The sequence below is a fragment of the Ips typographus genome, linkage group LG2, assembly GCF_016097725.1.
Source record: "Ips typographus isolate SLU linkage group LG2, UJ_Ityp_2.0, whole genome shotgun sequence".
Taxonomy (NCBI): Eukaryota; Metazoa; Arthropoda; class Insecta; order Coleoptera; family Curculionidae; genus Ips; species Ips typographus.
Window position 1 is genome coordinate 22,278,594 of NC_138423.1, and position 19,225 is coordinate 22,297,818.

Consider the following 19,225-nt stretch of genomic DNA (forward strand, 5'->3'; position numbering starts at 1 on the left):
GCTTTATCATATAATAAAGTAGATAGATTATTATCCTTTAATTGAACACTAATTGAAACTTGAACGGCTTTTTCATTGCCTCAAAACATAAGCCAAAATGCAATATTTTGATGTCAACTGTCAGTGAGGATGACAATCAGAAGAATTATTTTGTTTACGTTCAAGATTAGCTGTAATTGGCCTGTAAGTAAGTAAGATTGCCTGTGATTGGTCTGTTTCATATCGCACAGTTGCGGAAAGTCTTGAATTCTGTATTCATTCAACCGTTGGCAATTGCCTACTTCGTTCTCTAAACTGTTAAGGAATGAACCAATATCCCTGTAGGAGTAGAAAAAAAATAAAACAATATTAGATAATATTTATTTTTAAATAAAGTGAATTCTACCTTTAAAACATGGGTTCATCATAAACGCAGAAAGTTACCTACGAAGGAAAAAATTCCTTCATTATCTCTAAATCAGAATCAAACCTACACGTTATGTACTTTTGTTCAAAATAAAAAGAACTGACTATAACAAACCATAATAATTAAAAAAAACTGCACTTTTAGTGATAATTCTTCAAAGTTGACAGCAAATTCCTGCGTATAACTAGCATTCTCTTATCATATATTACAGTAATTAATCAACAAATCACTTCTCGTTTCACATTCAACGTCCTACCAAACCTTATTCACATCCAAAAAGAAATATTAACTAAAAGACTACTAGTGAATTTACCAATATAATAAGCACTATAGAGTATGTTCTTCTAGTTTAATCTTGCTCGGGTTCAGCAGCAGGTGTAGCTTCACTTGCTGGTTCAGCAGCTTCTTGAACTTGAATTGGTTCGGGTTCTTGTGATTCTTGCACTGGCGGTAAAGCGGCGGCGCAATCTTCACCTGCGCTTTCTGTTGGAGCCTCAAAGTTTAATTGAGTACCGGGATCGTCGATTTCGTCACGCAATGGCGTTCCTCCACCTAAGTTTTTGAAAAGTTTTACAGTTTAAACCATAGATATGTTAAAAATTCCATACTAGTTTAGAAGCGGGTGTGACAGATATTTTTTGAAATGACGTCATTCTTATTATCAATGAAGTTATAATTACCGTCTTCTCCACCACTTGGAATAACTTCATTTCCAGGAGGTCCGTCTGGAGGACCTTCTTCACCGCCCCATCTGGAACGACTCTTTTTCTTCGCTCGTCCTCTGCGTGCGTCAAATTCTTCTCCCGGCGGACAATCCTCAAATGGTGGGGCTCCTGGTGGTCCGTCAAAGAACTCGGGAGGACCATCGAAGAAATCTGGTCGGCCACCTCGTCCACCGCGGAAACCACGGCCTCTACCGCGACCGAAAGGTTCTCCAAAAGAGCGCCCGCGAGGTCCGCCCCTGAAAAAGTCGGGCGGGCCGACATCAAAATCTGGATTGAAACCTGGTGGGCCGTCTCGAAATGGTGGTCCTGTAATAAAACGATTGTTTAATTTTTTTGTATGTCTTATTCATTATCGTTAAATTGAGTTTTTTAAACCCTTACAAAACCTTAAATCACTTTTTTTAACTGTAAGGCCGATGCTTATAATATAAAATACAGATTGAATTTAAAATACAAAACACAGGGATAGAGTATTAATATCTTACCTCCTCTACCTCGAGGTCCACCTCTATTATAGAATCCTCTACCGCGCATACGCATACCCCTATGTCCGAAATCGTCGCCCCTAATTGGCGGCCCGAAATCGTTGCGCATCGGAGCGCCGAAATCTCCAAACTCATCGGACATCGGAGGCCCAAATCCGTCGTCCATTAATGGCGGGCCAAAATCTTCGCGTGGATAAAAGTCTGGCCCGTCTCTGCCTCTCCCGCGGCCTTTACAAAAATTATTATGAGTAAATAATATTTGATTTTGCAGGAGAGTATACAGAGAACGTGTAGATGTATTATAATAAAATAGGCATTGAACCAAGGTTAGTTTTAACCACTTCAATTATTAAATATACTAATTTTACCATAAAATTACTTTACTATTCAACTCCAGCACCTTATCGTAATTAGAGATGGCCGAAGGCAATTTTCTCTACAAAAAAATTATCTACGGCAAAATTATCGCAAATTTTCGTCTAGTCTAGAAATTTTCAATATTTCTCCTTTATTTATTAATTATCCGGAAATATTCTCTTAAGTTTCTTTTATTTGTCGATGATAAACGAAATGCTTGCTTATTAACAAAATAAACTATTAAAAACGATTATTTCCCTCATTGTACTAGCAGCCAATAAAATTCAATGAACCTTTCTAGTTCGAGCAATGAGAGCCGTTATATACTGAATAAATCCCTAGTTGCTAAAATTTTACACTGAATAAACACCTCCTACCTTTTTCGAATACGTTTTTTTGAAGAACATTTGATATTAAACGAAACGGGATTTAGACACATAAAATTTAAGCTATTTTCTTCAATATTAACAATTAATAAATCACTATAACGTAGTTTCCATTAAAAAATTACATAAATTAAAATATTATGACGTCTGATTGTCAATCTGAAATGTAAACAAAAATATACATGGCTGAACGAAAATCTGTGGTCTGCTGGGGTGAGTTCAATATTATCATTAATTTCATCACGTTTAGTTTAGTATTTGTGTTCTAACTAAGGTGTTTTCTTGTTAATAAACTAAAATGTGAGCTTTCAGGAAATAATCTTGACATATACCCCTCGGCGTTCACGTTTTATTACGTAAAATGTGCATTGGTAGGTTTTTTGCAAAATTTTTCTTTTAGGCAAATGGTTTCGACTAAATAATTCTTTGGAAAAAATCCTTTGACCTGCGGTCTCAGGATTTTATCGTCGAATTATTTAGTCTCAATCATTTTCCAAGCAAAATTTGCAAAAAATCACCTATGCACAGTTTACCCGATAAAACTTGAACGTCTCGGGATATAACCTATGAAAAAAATTCTATTCCTTGAGAGTAGTAATCTAATTTTAAAATTCGAAAAAGTTTAGATTGGAAGACATCCTTATTGATCACTTCCACCAAAATTATAGCCATTATAGCCAAATAGGTAAAACATGCTTGCCTTAATTAAAAAATAAATAGAACAAATTTAATTACTAATTAAAATTAACCTGGTGCTGTGGAAGCAAGTTGGTAATTCACTTAAAACTTCATGCAGATTCCAAAAATGAAGTGAAAAGTATAGCTTTGCATTAAAGAAGTCAAATATCGGACATTTTCTTTTGTAACGCGCTGTATATTTCATTTTTTTTTGTCCTAAAGTTGCCTGCATAAAAATTCACAAGCAGCTTCTATTGGATTGTTTTCTCCAAATTTCATTCCCTGAATTTGAAATAAAATTGTTTAAACCTTTTGCTGTGCACTTATTAGCCTTTTCTTCTCCAAAAATAAATTTGATGTTTCTCCATCTCTAATCGTATTAATTACATAAGGAACAAGAACACACTGCTTCTGTCCAGCTGACCAGAGTTACAAAATTTACCAGAAGAAAGTTACTTGTGCATTTAATACGAATTATTTAATTCAATTCTCACCTCGTCCACGTCCTCGCCTTCCTCCCCTTGCAAATCTATCGGGCGGGCCGTCAAAATTTGGTGGACCATCGAATGGTGGTCCATATTCCGATCCAAAACCCAGTGGACCATCCATCATCAGGTCTGGTGGTGGTCTAAAGGCATCGTCGACGTACGGTGGTCCTATATTGATCGTTAAAACATCAGACGCAACAAATCCTCATTTATAACCGTAACAAACTTGTCTAAATAGTGTAACTATTAATAAAATCAAATAACAAGGCTTACCATCTCTGAATGGAGGTGCATCAGGTCCGAATCGCCCTTCAGAACCAAAACGATCATCCGGCCTAAATCCATCAGGGCCGTACGGACCAGAAATATCCCCTTCGAAGCCTGGAGGATTAAATGAGAACTGATCGTGTCCGTATCCTTGATTGCTTCCGAAACGATCGTCCATTATAGGCCTACATATATTACATTCAGCAATATTTTTAAAGGTATTGCAAACAATTTCTCACCCTTGGTCTCCATACATTTCCGCTGGTTCTCTACCGAATTCCCGAGCTATAGCTGGGTTCAAGTCCAACCCACTTTCCTGCACATGAACAGGTTGATCCACGTTCTGCGGTTCTTCCGGTTTTTCCGTACCTGGAGGACTGGGATTTGGTATATCTTCTGAACTTTGATCACCTTTTAATGCTTCTTCTATTAAGGGTAATAAAAATTTGCTAAACTAACTACAAACAAAAAAACAGCAAATATGTTTTACCTGATGCTCCAATTGGCGGTTCAAACGCTAAAGAGTCTTTGGAAGCATCTTCTTTTAAATCAGATGGTTTCATTAACGGCGGTATTGCCTGATCATCTTTTCCATCAAAACTGATTCCTAAAGAATTGCAAAAGTTAATTTATTCAAGTTTTTCCTCTCTTCTAATAAACAGAACATACCGGCCATTTCCTTCAACCGCTCATTCAACGATTTCTCCCGTTCTGATTTGTCTCTAGAATCGTCTCTTCTATCATCTCTCCGGCCATCTTTTCGCTCAAAATTGTCTCTTCCTGGCCGCCTATCAAAACGATCATCTCTACGATCAGGTTGCGGGCGTTCATCTCTACGATCTTGACCCCATCTAAATTTAGGTTAAAAATCACTAAACCAGTGGAATAAAACACTACTGAATATTAGTACACATTAAAGTATTCAGTTATTGCCAATGAACTTCATTAAAAATTAATAAAACATTGGAATTACTGTATTGAGCTACCATACCTATTGCCACGATCTCTGTCACCGCCTCGTCTATTGTCTCTCTCTCTATCGCGGCCTCCGCCACGTCCAAAATCTCTATCTCTGTCACGACGATCTCTGTCTCTACCCATTCGATCGTTTCTATCACGATCTCTGTATTGAAAATCAGAAATATAAGATTGCAATAGCAAGTAATTAACGGTTTTTTCTGTCCATATTAGCCAGTTTGACGGGTTTTAATAAAATAGTATTTTGTTAACCAAATCGTCATAAGTTCAATTATTTTTATTATATTTTCCACCGCTTGTCATAAGTTTAGACATCTGAGGTGTGTATGAGAAAAAAAAAATTGACGTGTCATTTTAGCAAAATAATTTTGCCAAAGTGCATTGATTTTTAAAGGTTCTCCCATCTTATTTTCTTATCGTCGTCGATTTTCTGTGGATACTTTTAAAATTTTCATACCTGTATACAGATAATTGATATTCACAAATGCAGATAACTAATTAAACCTTTCTAGACCCTGTTCTGTATAAAATACAGTGTTGTTTCCTAACTTTGCCTTCATAAGGATGAACCAACCCACTTTTCAAAGATTAGGTTTAACAAAATTTTTCTGTCCGGCATTTGTTTGACTTTTTAGTCATGTTTGTAAAATCCAATCCTGAACTTCAAAGCTTCTTCATAGAATTAACATAATCAAAAAATTATTTCACTCATTTAGAATACCGTAAAACTGAGATTTGCGGTATACCTAATTCAAGTTAAGTTACTGGATTTTGATGGTTGTTGTGTCATGACTTTATTTCTGTAGATATTATAGCAAAACATGACAAACTTCTCACCTGTCCCTGCTGCGGCTTCTCCTGCGTCCTCGCTCGTTACTTCTTTCCCTTCTATCCATCCCACGATCTCTTCTCCCTGGTGGGAAATTGTTATCAGGACCTCTATTGTCTCGCCCAAATAGCATGTTTCCATGTAACTGTTCTCCCATTAATAGACTTGGCGGTGGTTTGTTCATGTCATGGCCAACAACTATAAAAAATAAAATATGGAGTATAAGCACAGTTATACTTTAATTATTAATTTCTAAAGAACAATTACAGTGTTTGTCACGTTTGAAGCTATAAAAATCTTTTTACAACAGAATAATCGATAAAACATACTTGCATCTTCCATCTCGACGTCCATATTATCATCCATATGGTGAGGTGGCGGGTGTGACATGGACATTTGAGGCGGCATCGTTAATGGCGGACCGGCCAAGTTCATTAAAGACTCACGAATTTTTGAATCACCTCCTGGCGGCAAAGCGGGCTTGATTTCAGCTTGCTGCGGGGGCGGCATCGATGGCGGCATAAAACCGGGCGGACCTTTAACAGAATTAACAAAACGTAACTGCGGCGTCACACAGTAAAAAACTACAAACCTTGGAAAGGCGAATTAATTCCCAGACCTAAACTACTCATCATTGAAGGAGGCACATTGGGTGGCGGCCCCATATTGGGCGGAGGCACTCCGAGAGGTAGATTTGCCAAGTTGGGCACGTTCGGTATAACGCCTAAGAATCGGTTGTTCATTTGGAACGGATTTACTAGCGACATCATTGGTTGCATTAGACTGGTAGGCGGCAAAGGTGGTGGCTGACTCGTGTCGATCGTATTTGAATGATTTGATGCATCGCCAACTTTTAAGATAACAATTTTAATACAACGTTTTGTAGTGATAAGTAATAACTACCTGTAAGCATATAAACAGAAGGGTCTATTGGATTTTTGTTATTGAGGCTTTCCACTTTTTTTCTCATCCAATCGGGCATAGTGTCCTCGTCAATCGTACCTAAGGATTTTTTAAGTATATTCAATTCTCATACTCGTAATTCGTAGCAGTATTTAATTAATACAGTCACACAAGGTTACTAAGAAAAGGAAATGCATATCCACTTTGTGTGTATTTCAGTTGGTTGTTTTTTAAATATAATATCCACGCCTGCAGAATCCATAGTCAAACAAATAAAAAAAACTCACTTAAAACGTTTGTTACTCTATTAGCAAAGCCACTAGCACTTCAAATAATGTATAAATGTACAATCAAACCTTACCTCCGTCTTCCAAAGCGTCCAAATCCATATCCTCTTTCAGCTTATTATAAGGAATATAGGAAACTCCCAAATCACCTTCCCAGTAGTCCTTTAAATCTTTGCCTTTCACACCTTTTCCGGGTGCCCACGCCAACTGTAATAATAGTGAATCTTTTAAAACAACAGTTCAAAATTAAAACACAACTTGTCATTTACCGTGATGGCCCTTCCGTGTAAAACGTGATTTTTTAGTTTTGACAAACACCGGGCTGCGTCTTGTCTGCGATGCATCACGATAAAAGCGCAACCTCTCGGAATAATCAAATCGATGCTAACAATATCACCAAACTCGCCAAACGTGTTGGACAAGTCGTCTTGATGACACAGCTTGGATAAATGTCCAACCCAAAGAGTTGTACTGCAAACTAAACAGAAATGTAATTATGACTGTATAAGAGTGCTGTGGCAACATACCACTTAAATGCTTGTCTTTAATAACTGGTAATCCTCTCTTTTTGCGCTCACGATCTTTTTCGCTCTCCTTTTCTTTTTCCTTCTTGTCCTTGTCTTTTCTATCTTTAGATCTGGACCTGTGTCTCCTGCCACTAAAAAAATAATTAAAAATTTTAAGTTTGAAGATTGAAATTTAAGAATAAACTACTTCAATTTTCAATTTATTTAACTTCTTAAACTTACCGTGAACGTGACCTGGATCGTGATCTTGATCTTCTACGTCTATCCTTGTCTCGTCCTCGAGAACGTGACCTAGAGCGACTTCTTTTCCTTTTAGTATTAGTGTACCTATCATCTTCGGAATGAGAGTCGTCATGATCCAACGTAATTACCTAAAACGTGGAAAATCTCTCACTGCGTTTATTATTTTAAATGCAATTTTGATGAGTGAATGTTGTTTCTGGAGAGCTTAACGCGGCAGACACATTTTTTATATTATAATTGAAACATAAGAAATGTCATTCTGCTTGGTTCAAAAAAAAACTATGAATCTGCCGTGCGCATTGTCGAAATTTTAGAATATACAAAGCTGAGCCTGAAATGTATGCGCAACTACAAAATAATTCGCTTTACTTTTGGTTAAAAGATTTATGGTAAACGATGTACAATCATTTCAGGGACATCTTGTATAAAATGTGAAACTTGAGACTTTCATGCAAAATTAAATGATTGGAACTAGTGCAGCTGGACTAAAAAATGAAGTAGTCAAAAACAATGTAAAGCGTGCAATTGCATTTAAGCCAAGTGTCCATAAAAATAGTTTCTTACTTGACCTGTACAGTAAAAATTTAAACTATATTTAAGGTCTGAAGAAATCCATTTTTAAAGATAAACAAGCGTATATTCGATAACGGTACTTGTACACTCCTCGTGAGTAAATTGACAATTTTCAATTTACCTCAACTTCATTCCCGCTATTCTGGTTCCCGAATAAAGCATTATTATTGTGCTGTATATCGAAGTTTGCCCGTAATTGCTCGTCCGGCTGCGGAGGAATGAAATGCAAACCGCCGATCATTGTAGACGATTGGGTTACTTTAAAATCGCACTCCGCAGCGAATGGGAGATTCTATAAAGAACGAGATTGGGTTTTTTCACTCACACGACACTCAAAATTGCGTATTTTCAGTGCATTCAAGCAGTGGTCCAAGGAGTTCTTGACCACCGCTTAATGCTCTAATAATACGCGATTCGTTTTACGATAACTTTTGCACAACTTACAGGAACGGTTTGGGCCAGGTGCTTGTCAAACTCGTCTTCTTGAAGCTTCATCTCCTGTAGCTTTCTTATACGATCAGTTTCCAGTTCTTGGGGTGCTACCGCGCCCGCCAAAGTGCTTTGTAGAGTTTGCAATTGTCGGAGGACTTCTGGGTTAGTTAGTAGACTGAAAACAAATTATTAGCTTTATGTCACAATCCAAAACACCCTACAACAAAATGTGTTTAAAATACAGTTACACAGTTAAAATAATGCTTTTAGATTGTTCTTATTTTCAGAATATATACTTTATATTTCTTTTTGATAGTAGACATCTTATTGTCCAAATATTCTATGAAATAATGTTGAACTCAATTAGCTTTCTGCTTTTATTTTCAACTGCTGTTTAGCACCAATATGTAAAGATATTTATTACCTAGCCACGGGATCGGCCGAAGTAGAACCAGTTTGTGGAGGTCTGGGACTGGGATTGACTTCATCCTCGTCCTCTCCATAGTCGAAATCCAACAACTTTTTGTCGAAGTGAACTTCCGGTCTAGCCGCAATACCCTCGTTGCCTTTGGTAAGCAAACGTTGTAGTTGCTGGAGCTGCTGCAAAACTGGCTCGGTCAAATTCTGTAATAACAAAAAGTGGTTGTCATGGATGTGAATATATTGAAATAATTTTTGGTTGTTTTCCAGTATCTGAATAAGTTGTTCATGGTAATTGTTCGTCTAACCTTAAGTCATAAGTTACAAAACCTATTTGTTAAGAAGTATCTATACTGCGTAGGACATTAAAAGCTACTCAACTTTCACAAAACTTTCGTTCAACTACAGCGCCAATCTAAATTTCTGATGTATACAATATCAGAACATCTTTTGAAGTGCTCAGACTAACTTAGAAGACAGGTTTCCAATACTGAACTGAGTAACATCGCTTAGACTAATACAGTAATAAATGTTTACAACAAAATAACTAATCGAAAATAAAAAAATGTTATACAAGTAGTACCACCCTAATAGTATCAGTTTAATTGTTAAAAGTTTACAAAGTCTATTAAACTTTGCTACAATGCACGTATTTCAATTTTTGACATAGCTAAGACCAAAACAGTTTTGTCAAACTTGGAAGATATTATTTTATAGAGAAGTTAAAAACAGAGGTTGTTAATTTAGAAACAAAAATGAGATATCTCTGCTTTTGTGACAATATGCTCTTAAAGTGTTTAAAAAATCATAAGGACAAGCAGCTTCGGAAAGCTTACTTAGTGCAGATATTAAAAGAAAACAAACAAAAAGGATAATTTTGTCCATTGCATTAAAAATTACAATGTATTGTCATAATCAATAAATCATGACAATGTATACATTAAAAAAACTATTTACTTTAGAAAAGTGTGTTTACGTGATGTCCAAACCAATTGAGTTTTAGTTTTGCAATATTTTTTTTTGTTTTCCTTCTTACTTTGATAATATTGAAGGCTCTATTGTTAAACATTCTTAATTGTCATTGAGTCAATAAAAGTTAAAAATTTTGCTCTATATGTCTCTCAATGTAGAAGAAAAAAAACTAAGATAAGAAAATAAGAGACTAACAATGAATAAGACATTACTGATTGTTAGTTTCAGAATGTGCAGAACAAAAATGAATCGGGCTTTACAAGCTGAAATCATTTGAATTAAATTTCAAGAACAAAAATTAAATCCTGAGGTTGATGCTATAAGATTAATTTAAAGAGGTTTTTGAGATCTATTGTGACCGAGTTATATAGAGAGTAAATTCAGTACAATAAGAGGATAAAAAAGATAGAAAGAGGCATAGATCTCAAATCTCACTCCAATACAGTTGCTTAAGGCAGAAAAAAAAATTGTGAATCATGTGAATTTGTTACTTTGTATGCAATATTTAGTCAGTTGCACCGACCTATTTAGAACCACGTTAGACTTTGTTTTGACTGTGACATTTTCCTCATGATCTGTTACAGTCAAATTATAAATGAGTTTTTATCATCCTTGTGTTGCCACATATTCATAAAATCAGTACATCACATACATCTAAAATTTTCGGTGTTTAAGAGGTTGTATCAGTTAGAAAAAAATAGTTCATGCGGTTTTTAATTTAGAGAGCATTCTAACTTAACAAAATTACCAATTTTGAAAATATTGGTGACAGATCTTAAAACATTAAATTTGAAAACTGTTTTTGTTCTGGCTATAATCTTTTGAATGAGAAAATACTTAGAAAAATGTAATATTGATCAATTTAGTTAGAAAAGTTGTCAAAACTTGATGTTGCAATTGATTTCAAGTAAAACTGGCAACACTACTGTAATTAGAAATTGTACCAATTAAAAATTAATGTTTTAAATTGAATTTCAAAAATCCTTTTGAGTTTTCCAAAATAGCATTGTCTTATTATTTTTTTGTAACAAAGCTGGTAGTTTTGAATATGATAGTTTCAGTTCTTTATCGTATTTTTTATGCAGAACTGATTGGCAGAAGAGGAGTAAAAGACGAATTTTTTTAAAACTGCTTCTTGGTTAAAACCTTAATTTTTCTGCTTTTACCCATATTTACGAAAAATGGTAAAAGAAATTTCTATAATAAATTAAAAATGGTTTTCATTAAATTTTCTAAAACAGTTTCTCCTTTAACCGATCTTTTATATCTCAGAACAATCAAGATTCCCAGATTTGGAAGGTCAATTCAGTTAACAAGATTTGTGATTATTGAATAAAATTTGATAAACCTCTTGATCATCGTAATTGTGTCTTATGCGGCAGCTAAAAAGTAGTGTTGTATTGAAAACTTCCATGCGGCTACAATATTATCAAACCAAAATATTTTTCGAAATAATGAAAACTACTCAAATGCTTTTTGAGCCGCATTGATAAAGCTATCTAATCAAACCCATATGATTTTTTCTTCTCGTACTTACTTTCAAAGTTATATGGAGTGAATCAGTTTATATTATCTGGAGTTTGATAAACCAGCTTACTTGAAAAAAATATGCTAAAATAAAGATATAGGTATAGCCGTTTACGGACATTCCTATAACATATTTATCTTAAAAATTAAGCTGTTCTATCAAATGACAAGTTTAACAACAAAGCTTACACTTCTGCTAGTATAAACTGACTCAACCCATAGAAATTCATAAACAGCTAGAAAATAATGAAGTGTTCTAACCATAACCCTTCAATCTCTTATACCGTAGTTCATTAAGAATAACAGATCCAAGCTAATAGTAATAAAGAACACTGAAAAGTCTACAAGATATTTTAAAAAATCATTGAAGTACAAACACTAACATAAATATTACTATTGGCTTCATCTTTACAATTACAAGTTATAAACATTAATTAACAAATATTGGAAATTAACTTAGTCTTATTATTACATGAAAACTAAATTATAAGGTAATAAAAAGTACTGTTAACTTAACTATTTTCACTCATATCTCAAACAGAAAACGTAAAACAAAATTTAAAATGCTTAATGGTAAATCAAAATCTGCATTTCCCTCGATTTTCAATTACTATATCTTAGTCTATTCAACAGCTTATTTGGAACATAAAAACTTAAATGATAATTATTCACGTTCCTAAATGTATAGAGTAGCTTTTAAGTCCTCGCAGTTGTTGACCTATCTACCGATTAACCCAAACTAACCAAATTAGGGGCGGCAGCCTCGGAAGTTGTCGACTGGTTGACCTTGGTGGGTGTTCTTTGAAGTGCTGGCGAACCTACCATGAACAACTTATTTAGATACTGGCGTGCGCATCGCAATGTGCCAAATATGCGCAAGATTTCTCCGTTTCAAGTCATAATCGTAGATGCAAAAATATAATGCGACAAATAGTTCACAAATTAACCTCATATGTACATTAATGCTTTTTTTCAAATTATGTATCAAATATTGTGTTGTTTCAATCGGCCATTATTGTAGGTATGAAGTTAAGTTGTATTTATGCAGAACTCTAGCAACAAAGAACATATTAACTCAATTTGAAAGCTTAAAGTTGGTTACAATGTGGCTAGTTTCTGACAATCTAATATGACTTACCTTTTAGTTGAACCCCAGTCAAGGTCCGATGTTCCTGACATTTAATCTTACCTTCTTATTTTGACTGGGGTAGTATTGAGGATAAAATTGATGACAATACAAAATAAGCAATTGTTGTCTTCAAACACTTCATTTACTTTAAGCAATCAAATTCATCATAAAACATGCTTATTTTGTATTTAAACGTTGTAACGTAGATTTACTTCGGTTATTAATAAAAACTGGAAAATACTAAAACCTTTTCCCACTTTATATAAACACTGACTAAAATACTTGTCATTTAGAACTTGTAATCTGTATCAAATAGAATATGATATACTTTCATTCCCATTGTAAGATGAGCCACTATAATATCAAAACATTTTATTAAATTTTGAAACACATTTCACCTAACACTGCTTGTTATTTTAATTTGGTTAAATGCTAACAATATAACAGTGGTTTAAGTTGATGATTTAACTTCAAATGCCAAATAGACATAAATGTAAAACTTGATGAATAAATTCGTTAGATATCATAACAGCAAAGTAAATCCACATTGAAATCGCACTACATAAATAACATTGAATCCCAAATTGTTTTCAATAAATATAACAAATTCAGCATACACTTTAAACCATTTCCAAGATTGCATAAAATCAATAGTTAATTGTTTGTCTTGCTGCAAATGAAACAAACTACAAGCTGTTATTTTAACAACTTGTACTTATGGTGTCATGTTTAACCTCATTTTCCTAATTGAAAGTATGATAAATTGTCGCAGTATCAGAAAAAAAAGTCATTTAAAATTCTGAAAACCTTATTTCTCTTTTGGTATTGCTATAACTGATGTTTAGGAATAATTAATATTGAAATACACCTTAATGAAATATTGTTTTAACAAATTCGTTCAGCAGATGATTTCCGTAAATATGCGTTATTTTGAATGTCTCTTGTAATATGATTAATAATCATGCAGATATAATGTTCAGTAAACGATTAGCTTCTTAACCAATCATTGGCACATTGCACAGAAAAACCGTTCTGCCATTAACCACTATTTTACCAACCTTTCACAGCTTGTTGCTGCGCTCCATTCGACTGCATGGGCGTACTCTGTTGTTGGATTTGCTGATGAATTGGATTATTCGGATCGGCAAAATCAAAAAGGGGTTGTATCACTTCTGGAGCAAACACTTGATTCTTCTGCCACAAGTTCAACACTCGGATGATTTTACTCTGCAGAATTCAAATGAAATCAACCAGTGGAAAAATCACATACTAATTTTCAGTTTTAGCTTACATGAAACTGACAATTTGCAAGAAGTTTAAAATGATTATTCTTACCTTGTCTTCTGGTGGACATTTAAACAAATTTATGAAGGTCTGTTGCAGGTTCTTCGAAAATCTTGGTGCAAACACGTCCTTTTCAGCGCCAAATTGGTGTCTGGACTGTCTCACTATCGAATCTATCACGTACAGCCCGGGGACTTTGTATTCCGGCTTACATTTTAAGATAAACTTTTCTACACTTTGTACAACATGTTTGTAAAATTTGATGGCTTTAATGGCTCCCCTGGTGATGGCAGTCATTTTCGCCTTGGATATCGGCGGCTTCACATCGTAGAGCGCCGAGAGCTGAAACAAAAAAATTATTAAATGAATTCATAGGAAAATATTGCAATGTGAAAAATAATGATGTAATAAATATTTTAAAAAAACTTCAAAACTATTAGAATATCTATTATCTATACTATTTAGAATCCAATTATTATTTGAGAAAAAATCGTAAGAATTGGTGTAATAAGGTGTAATATGGCGGAACGCGTCATTTAAAAGTTATTTTTTGATTTTTGACACTTAAAAGTTAAATTATAATTTGGTTTAGCTGTTTTAGGGCAAATTATATTGGAATTAGACATCAAACACTGTTTCCAGTGAGATTTCATCTTGTAAGTGTTCATGTAATAATTCTTTCCTCTCCATAATGTGTTTTGGTCTCAGTTTTGATGCATATGATAACAAGTCAAGCAACCTGAAGAAAATCAAAATACAGTAAAATATTTTTTGACATGAATAAAAGTAGTTAGGTAATTAATAATTGGGTTTTAAGTCTGCAATAAAACAATTATTAGGGCAACTGTTTTCTGTTCAGAATTAGATGTTTAATCGAATTTCTTCAATTTGGCATAACTTTAATAAAAAAAAAAAAAACATAATGTTTGTTCTAACTATAAAAAAATGGTTGTATGAGCAATGGATGGTTCTAGATTCAGTTCCATTAGTTTAATTAACAAATAACCATCCCTAGTTTTAGACCCAATTTGGCACAGTTCAACTAAGAGGTCTTGTACCTATTAAAGGTAATTTTTACTATTACAGATAATTTTATCTAGATTCAGACTTTGAATATCATAAACTCAATATCTTAGAACTGAAAAATGTTAAAGTTAAGAAATTTGAGCTTCCATAAACAGATTTTGTGGAGTGAAAAAGTCATTTTATACTGATTTGAAATTTCTTACTTTTTACTGGGATCAACATTTAAGAACAACTCCATTCTAAGCTAGAAGCTAATCAGTGATTATGAAAATTATGTTAATAATATAAGTATTGTTGATGTAATAACGCTATGCTGGTTATGGACGAAACACCATTTTGATGTTTTACTTTGCAAGTCAAAGCTTTACTCTAGTAAAGCAGAATAAAAATGTTCTGTCAATACATATACTTTTGGAAATTCATCTAAGACCAATAATTCAAGACAGGACAAATTTAATTTGTCAAAGTTCAGTGGAGAATATGATTTTGTGACACTATATGCCACTGCACAATTTTTTTTGCCTTTGCTAAAGCTAGTTTAAATGACCAAAAAGAAGGCTTATAAAATGTAAAATATCACAGGTAAAACATAGCTGCAATGTCATGATACATAGCAAACTAGTCATGATGACAAATACAAAAAGTGCAGTAGCAGTTTGGAACTGATTAAAAATGTATTGTCTAGAATATTTACAAATCAACCAATTTTCATGTGGAAACAACAAATTCTATAGTAAAAAGGTAAATTCTCAGTATGTCTTATTTAGAATAAAATGTATAGAGAATTTCACTTCTCTGTTAAACTTGTTTCAACAATGCAAAACTGGTATTTCTGAATAGAGTAGACCACCCCCAGAGTGGTTTTAATATTAATAACTTGTCTCATATGCTTGTTTATAAAAAAATATAATTTTTGAAAAGTGACTGATATAATTTTATGATTATCTAAGATTATCTTAAAACCAGATTCTAAAAGCATTTTACTTATTTATTTTCTGACTTGGACTTGACACAACAAAAAAAGTGTTGCTTATCATAAAAATTAAACAGTGCTTACAAAGTTTAGAAAAATCGAAAAATCCTCAGATTAAGTTAAATGATAAAAAAAATCAAACAATGAACAATAAACTATGTTGTTGTAGAAAATAAAAAAAAAACAAAATAATTGCAATGACAGACACAAGTCATCAAGTAGTGCCTCAAATAATTTTTATATTTTTTTCCAAAGCAAAATCAATTAAAACAGGTGGAAAACAATGCTCTGCACTCTGAGCAAAGTCTTATGTTTGCACATTGTTAGGTTCCTTGTATAAAGAAAGAAACAAGATAGAAATCACTAGCAGTTTAATTTTTAAGCAGAATTGAAAAATTAAAACAAATTTTGATAACAAAAGAGTATAATCTACCTACATGTAAAAAATAGAAAAAACCTAGACTTTTCTTCAATTCATTCAATTTTCAATCACTAAAAACACTCTAAATGAGTACCTTGAAATTTGTCATTTACACAAACAAATAAGGGTGGGATCAGTCATTACTGGACCACAGTACCTACATAGCAAAAGTATAGTAAAGTAGAAGAAATTTAAACTACAGACCAAAAAAATTGTTACAGAATTTTAATTAGAATTTTATTTCTCCTGGTAGACTAGACTCCAAACATGATTTTATAATAAATACTTAATGAATGATATGTCTAGAACCTTCTGTGGTCCTGAGTTCACTAGTAAATGTACCATAAAAGGGCAAAAAGAAACATGGAAACATTTTAATGGCTTTGAATCTGTGAAAAGTTTTAAGGTAGTTTGAAAGTTTTTTTTAAAGCTGGATTAGCACACTAGCTCAAATTACAAATTAGGTAAGTACATATTTATAATAAATAAAAATTGGCAGAATTCCCACAAGCAGCACAACCAACAAAGACAGACAGACAGACAATAAATAAAAATAAATGTAGTAGAAGTGAGGTTTGAAGCAACTACTTTTAAACTGTGCAGGCCAGATTTGGCTGATATGGATTAGCTGAAGTTCCAAACTTTATTAAATTTAATTTAATCATGATGCAATGAGCCTTATATGAGTTTAATGAAAGCATAGTAATAAACTATTACATAATAGTGGGATAAACAATAAACAGAAAATACTAGAAAAAAAAATATGGTTAGGAAATCCTGGGTTTGGAAATAGTTAGTACTGGACACTCATTTGGTTATTTCAAGTTTTCATTCCAGTTAGTATAGTGAGGTGAAATGACAAGCGTTAATAGGAGATATGAAAAATGGTAAAAGGGGGTTTCCAAATGAAACTGAACCTGTGTGAAATGAAAACTCACCTCCGAATTAAAAGCTTTCACGGCCTCCATTTCCGAAATAATTGCTTTAAACTAAACTCACAAACCACTAAAACACTGCATCAATGCAAATAGGTATTATAAGGTAAAAAGTAATGCAAAATTAGTGATTTTAAAACGAAAATTCATAAAACTATGAAACACTTCTTCCACCGCACCGACGCCATTTTGCGGCTACGCAGAGAAAATCTCTCTCTAACTATTAATCAGAGAAGTATCCATTGGCCACAATTCAGAAAACGTCATAGTCACGTGAGCATACAACCAATGAAACTTGACATTGAGTTGGAAACCGGTCAGGGATTGCCTCTGCGAACAGACCTTACGATTGAACCTTTGAACCCTCTGAACCGATGTGAAGATAGGTCAACCAATTGACAAAGCGTTTTTTGTGCATTAACTAATGGTTAAGAAACTGTAATTTATTAAATTCTGAAGTGTATTCATTTATCTTTTTAAACTGTAGTGGTGTAATATTTCTGTATTTAAGTTAAGGAAAGAAAAAGGTAAAATCTTTAATGACAATTAATAATCAAAAAGAAGAGACCAAATTTACTTAAGGGAATAACCTCAATAGTGTCCCTGTCATTGCAGTGCGGTGTTGCGAAATCTACCTATAAAAAGGTTCATCTTTATCCTATTTTAATTTTAACATCTAATTCTGATAATTCAAACAAAACATGTGACAGTGAAATAAAATGTAAATTTATTAACTCTGGTCATCAGTATTTCCCTCAGCCATCTGTTCACGATACTGCTTTTGCAGTAACTGTAGCTTAAAAAAACTCTGATAGTCATGTTTTTGGGGAGCAGCAGCTGGTAAATAATGCCCACCTGGGTGTCTCACAACTTTAGGATCCTCAAAACATGTAGATAAAGCTTCACTCATTTCTACAATTTCAAATAATTGAGGACATAATCCAAGTTGATGTGTTATGGAATGTGTACCTGTAGGAATGATTTTATCAGTATCCCCAAATATGTGCATTGAAGGCAAAGTTATCTGATCTGAGTAGTACTTCAAATGTGGTAAACTTTGTGACTTAAATCCACCAGCCATTATAGCAAAGTTGAATTTAATGTGTTTGGTTACTAAATCAAGATATGTCTTTTATCAGAAAAAACACAAACTGTTTGTCTTACACTTACTTACATCCCCTTTGCTGTAAATCGCATAAGAGCCCCAAAAAACAAGCACCTTGTGAAAAACCTAAAACTCCATCAAAAGGACCATCCTTTTCAAATACATCTTCTATAAACTGAACAGACTCCTCAAAACCTATAGCAGGTCCTCCCTGGCGGATTCCTCTATAAGTTTTGTCATCACGATTAAAGAACCACCCATACTGTTCTACAAAATATAATTTATTAGAATCAATCAACTGGTTAAAATCCTATTGAAATACCTTCATCTTTTGACTGTCCAATGTCAGGGTCTTCCAAAACATTTACATCATCAACTAGAATAACTTTATGTGGAGCTGTAACATAGTTGAATTGTGCCCATTTGTGTACCATTTTTCGGAACGAGCCAGTTTTGGATTTAAACACTTCGGCATTTTGTCGGTAGCCGTGTAAACAGAGCACTTTTAATTTTGAGTTTATTGTTTCTGGAGTACAGCAATTTTGTTCCACAGTTTTCAACATAATGAAACTTTTGCCCTTCTCTGGTATTTGATTCACGCTTTTGTTTTGTAATACTAAAGTTAATCTATTCCAGTTCTACTGTAGAAGGTCAATTGAAGATTACAAAATTATGCAAACCTTTAAAAAGAGGTCTTTCTTTACTTGACCCTTGTTGATTTTTTTCTTTTTCCTTGAACTATTTGTGGTTATATTGATGTTGTTTTGTATTTCTTCTGTTAAATAAAGCCGTACTTTTTGTTAACTATTAATTATTAATTTTATCGCTATTTATTAGTTCTGCCTGCTGTAAGTAGTGTAAGGTGTAAG

At 33.5% G+C, this 19,225-nt stretch overlaps 2 protein-coding genes across 4 annotated transcripts; both read right to left on the bottom strand.

Annotated features, from left to right (window-relative positions):
- Positions 1–343: 343 nt before the first annotated feature.
- On the bottom strand, positions 344–17,461 carry Isha (Insulator su(Hw) mRNA adaptor). Of its 3 annotated transcripts, XM_081973798.1 has the most exons (24): positions 17,255–17,460; positions 13,948–14,238; positions 13,671–13,839; positions 12,228–12,301; positions 8,989–9,188; positions 8,577–8,739; positions 8,254–8,424; positions 7,539–7,687; positions 7,317–7,447; positions 7,059–7,267; positions 6,864–6,996; positions 6,503–6,601; positions 6,192–6,449; positions 5,929–6,135; positions 5,608–5,797; positions 4,784–4,915; positions 4,462–4,643; positions 4,283–4,399; positions 4,032–4,218; positions 3,799–3,977; positions 3,532–3,693; positions 1,617–1,844; positions 1,087–1,437; positions 344–958 (listed from the first exon to the last, which is right to left on the bottom strand). In XM_081973798.1, exons 1-24 carry the CDS (start codon positions 17,282–17,284, stop codon positions 756–758), a joined length of 4,215 nt encoding a protein of 1,404 aa, XP_081829924.1. In that variant the 5' UTR covers positions 17,285–17,460; the 3' UTR covers positions 344–755. The 3 variants fall into 3 exon arrangements, with proteins under 3 accessions (XP_081829924.1, XP_081829927.1, XP_081829926.1); XM_081973801.1 differs by lacking the exon at positions 1,617–1,844 and having other exon boundaries at positions 17,255–17,461; XM_081973800.1 differs by lacking the exon at positions 8,254–8,424.
- A 494-nt stretch (positions 17,462–17,955) lies between these two features.
- LOC145725174 (esterase AGAP003155) lies at positions 17,956–19,118 on the bottom strand. Its single transcript, XM_081973808.1, has 4 exons — positions 18,679–19,118; positions 18,426–18,623; positions 18,221–18,364; positions 17,956–18,163 (listed from the first exon to the last, which is right to left on the bottom strand). Exons 1-4 carry the CDS (start codon positions 18,917–18,919, stop codon positions 17,982–17,984), a joined length of 765 nt encoding a protein of 254 aa, XP_081829934.1. The 5' UTR covers positions 18,920–19,118; the 3' UTR covers positions 17,956–17,981.
- Positions 19,119–19,225: the final 107 nt, after the last annotated feature.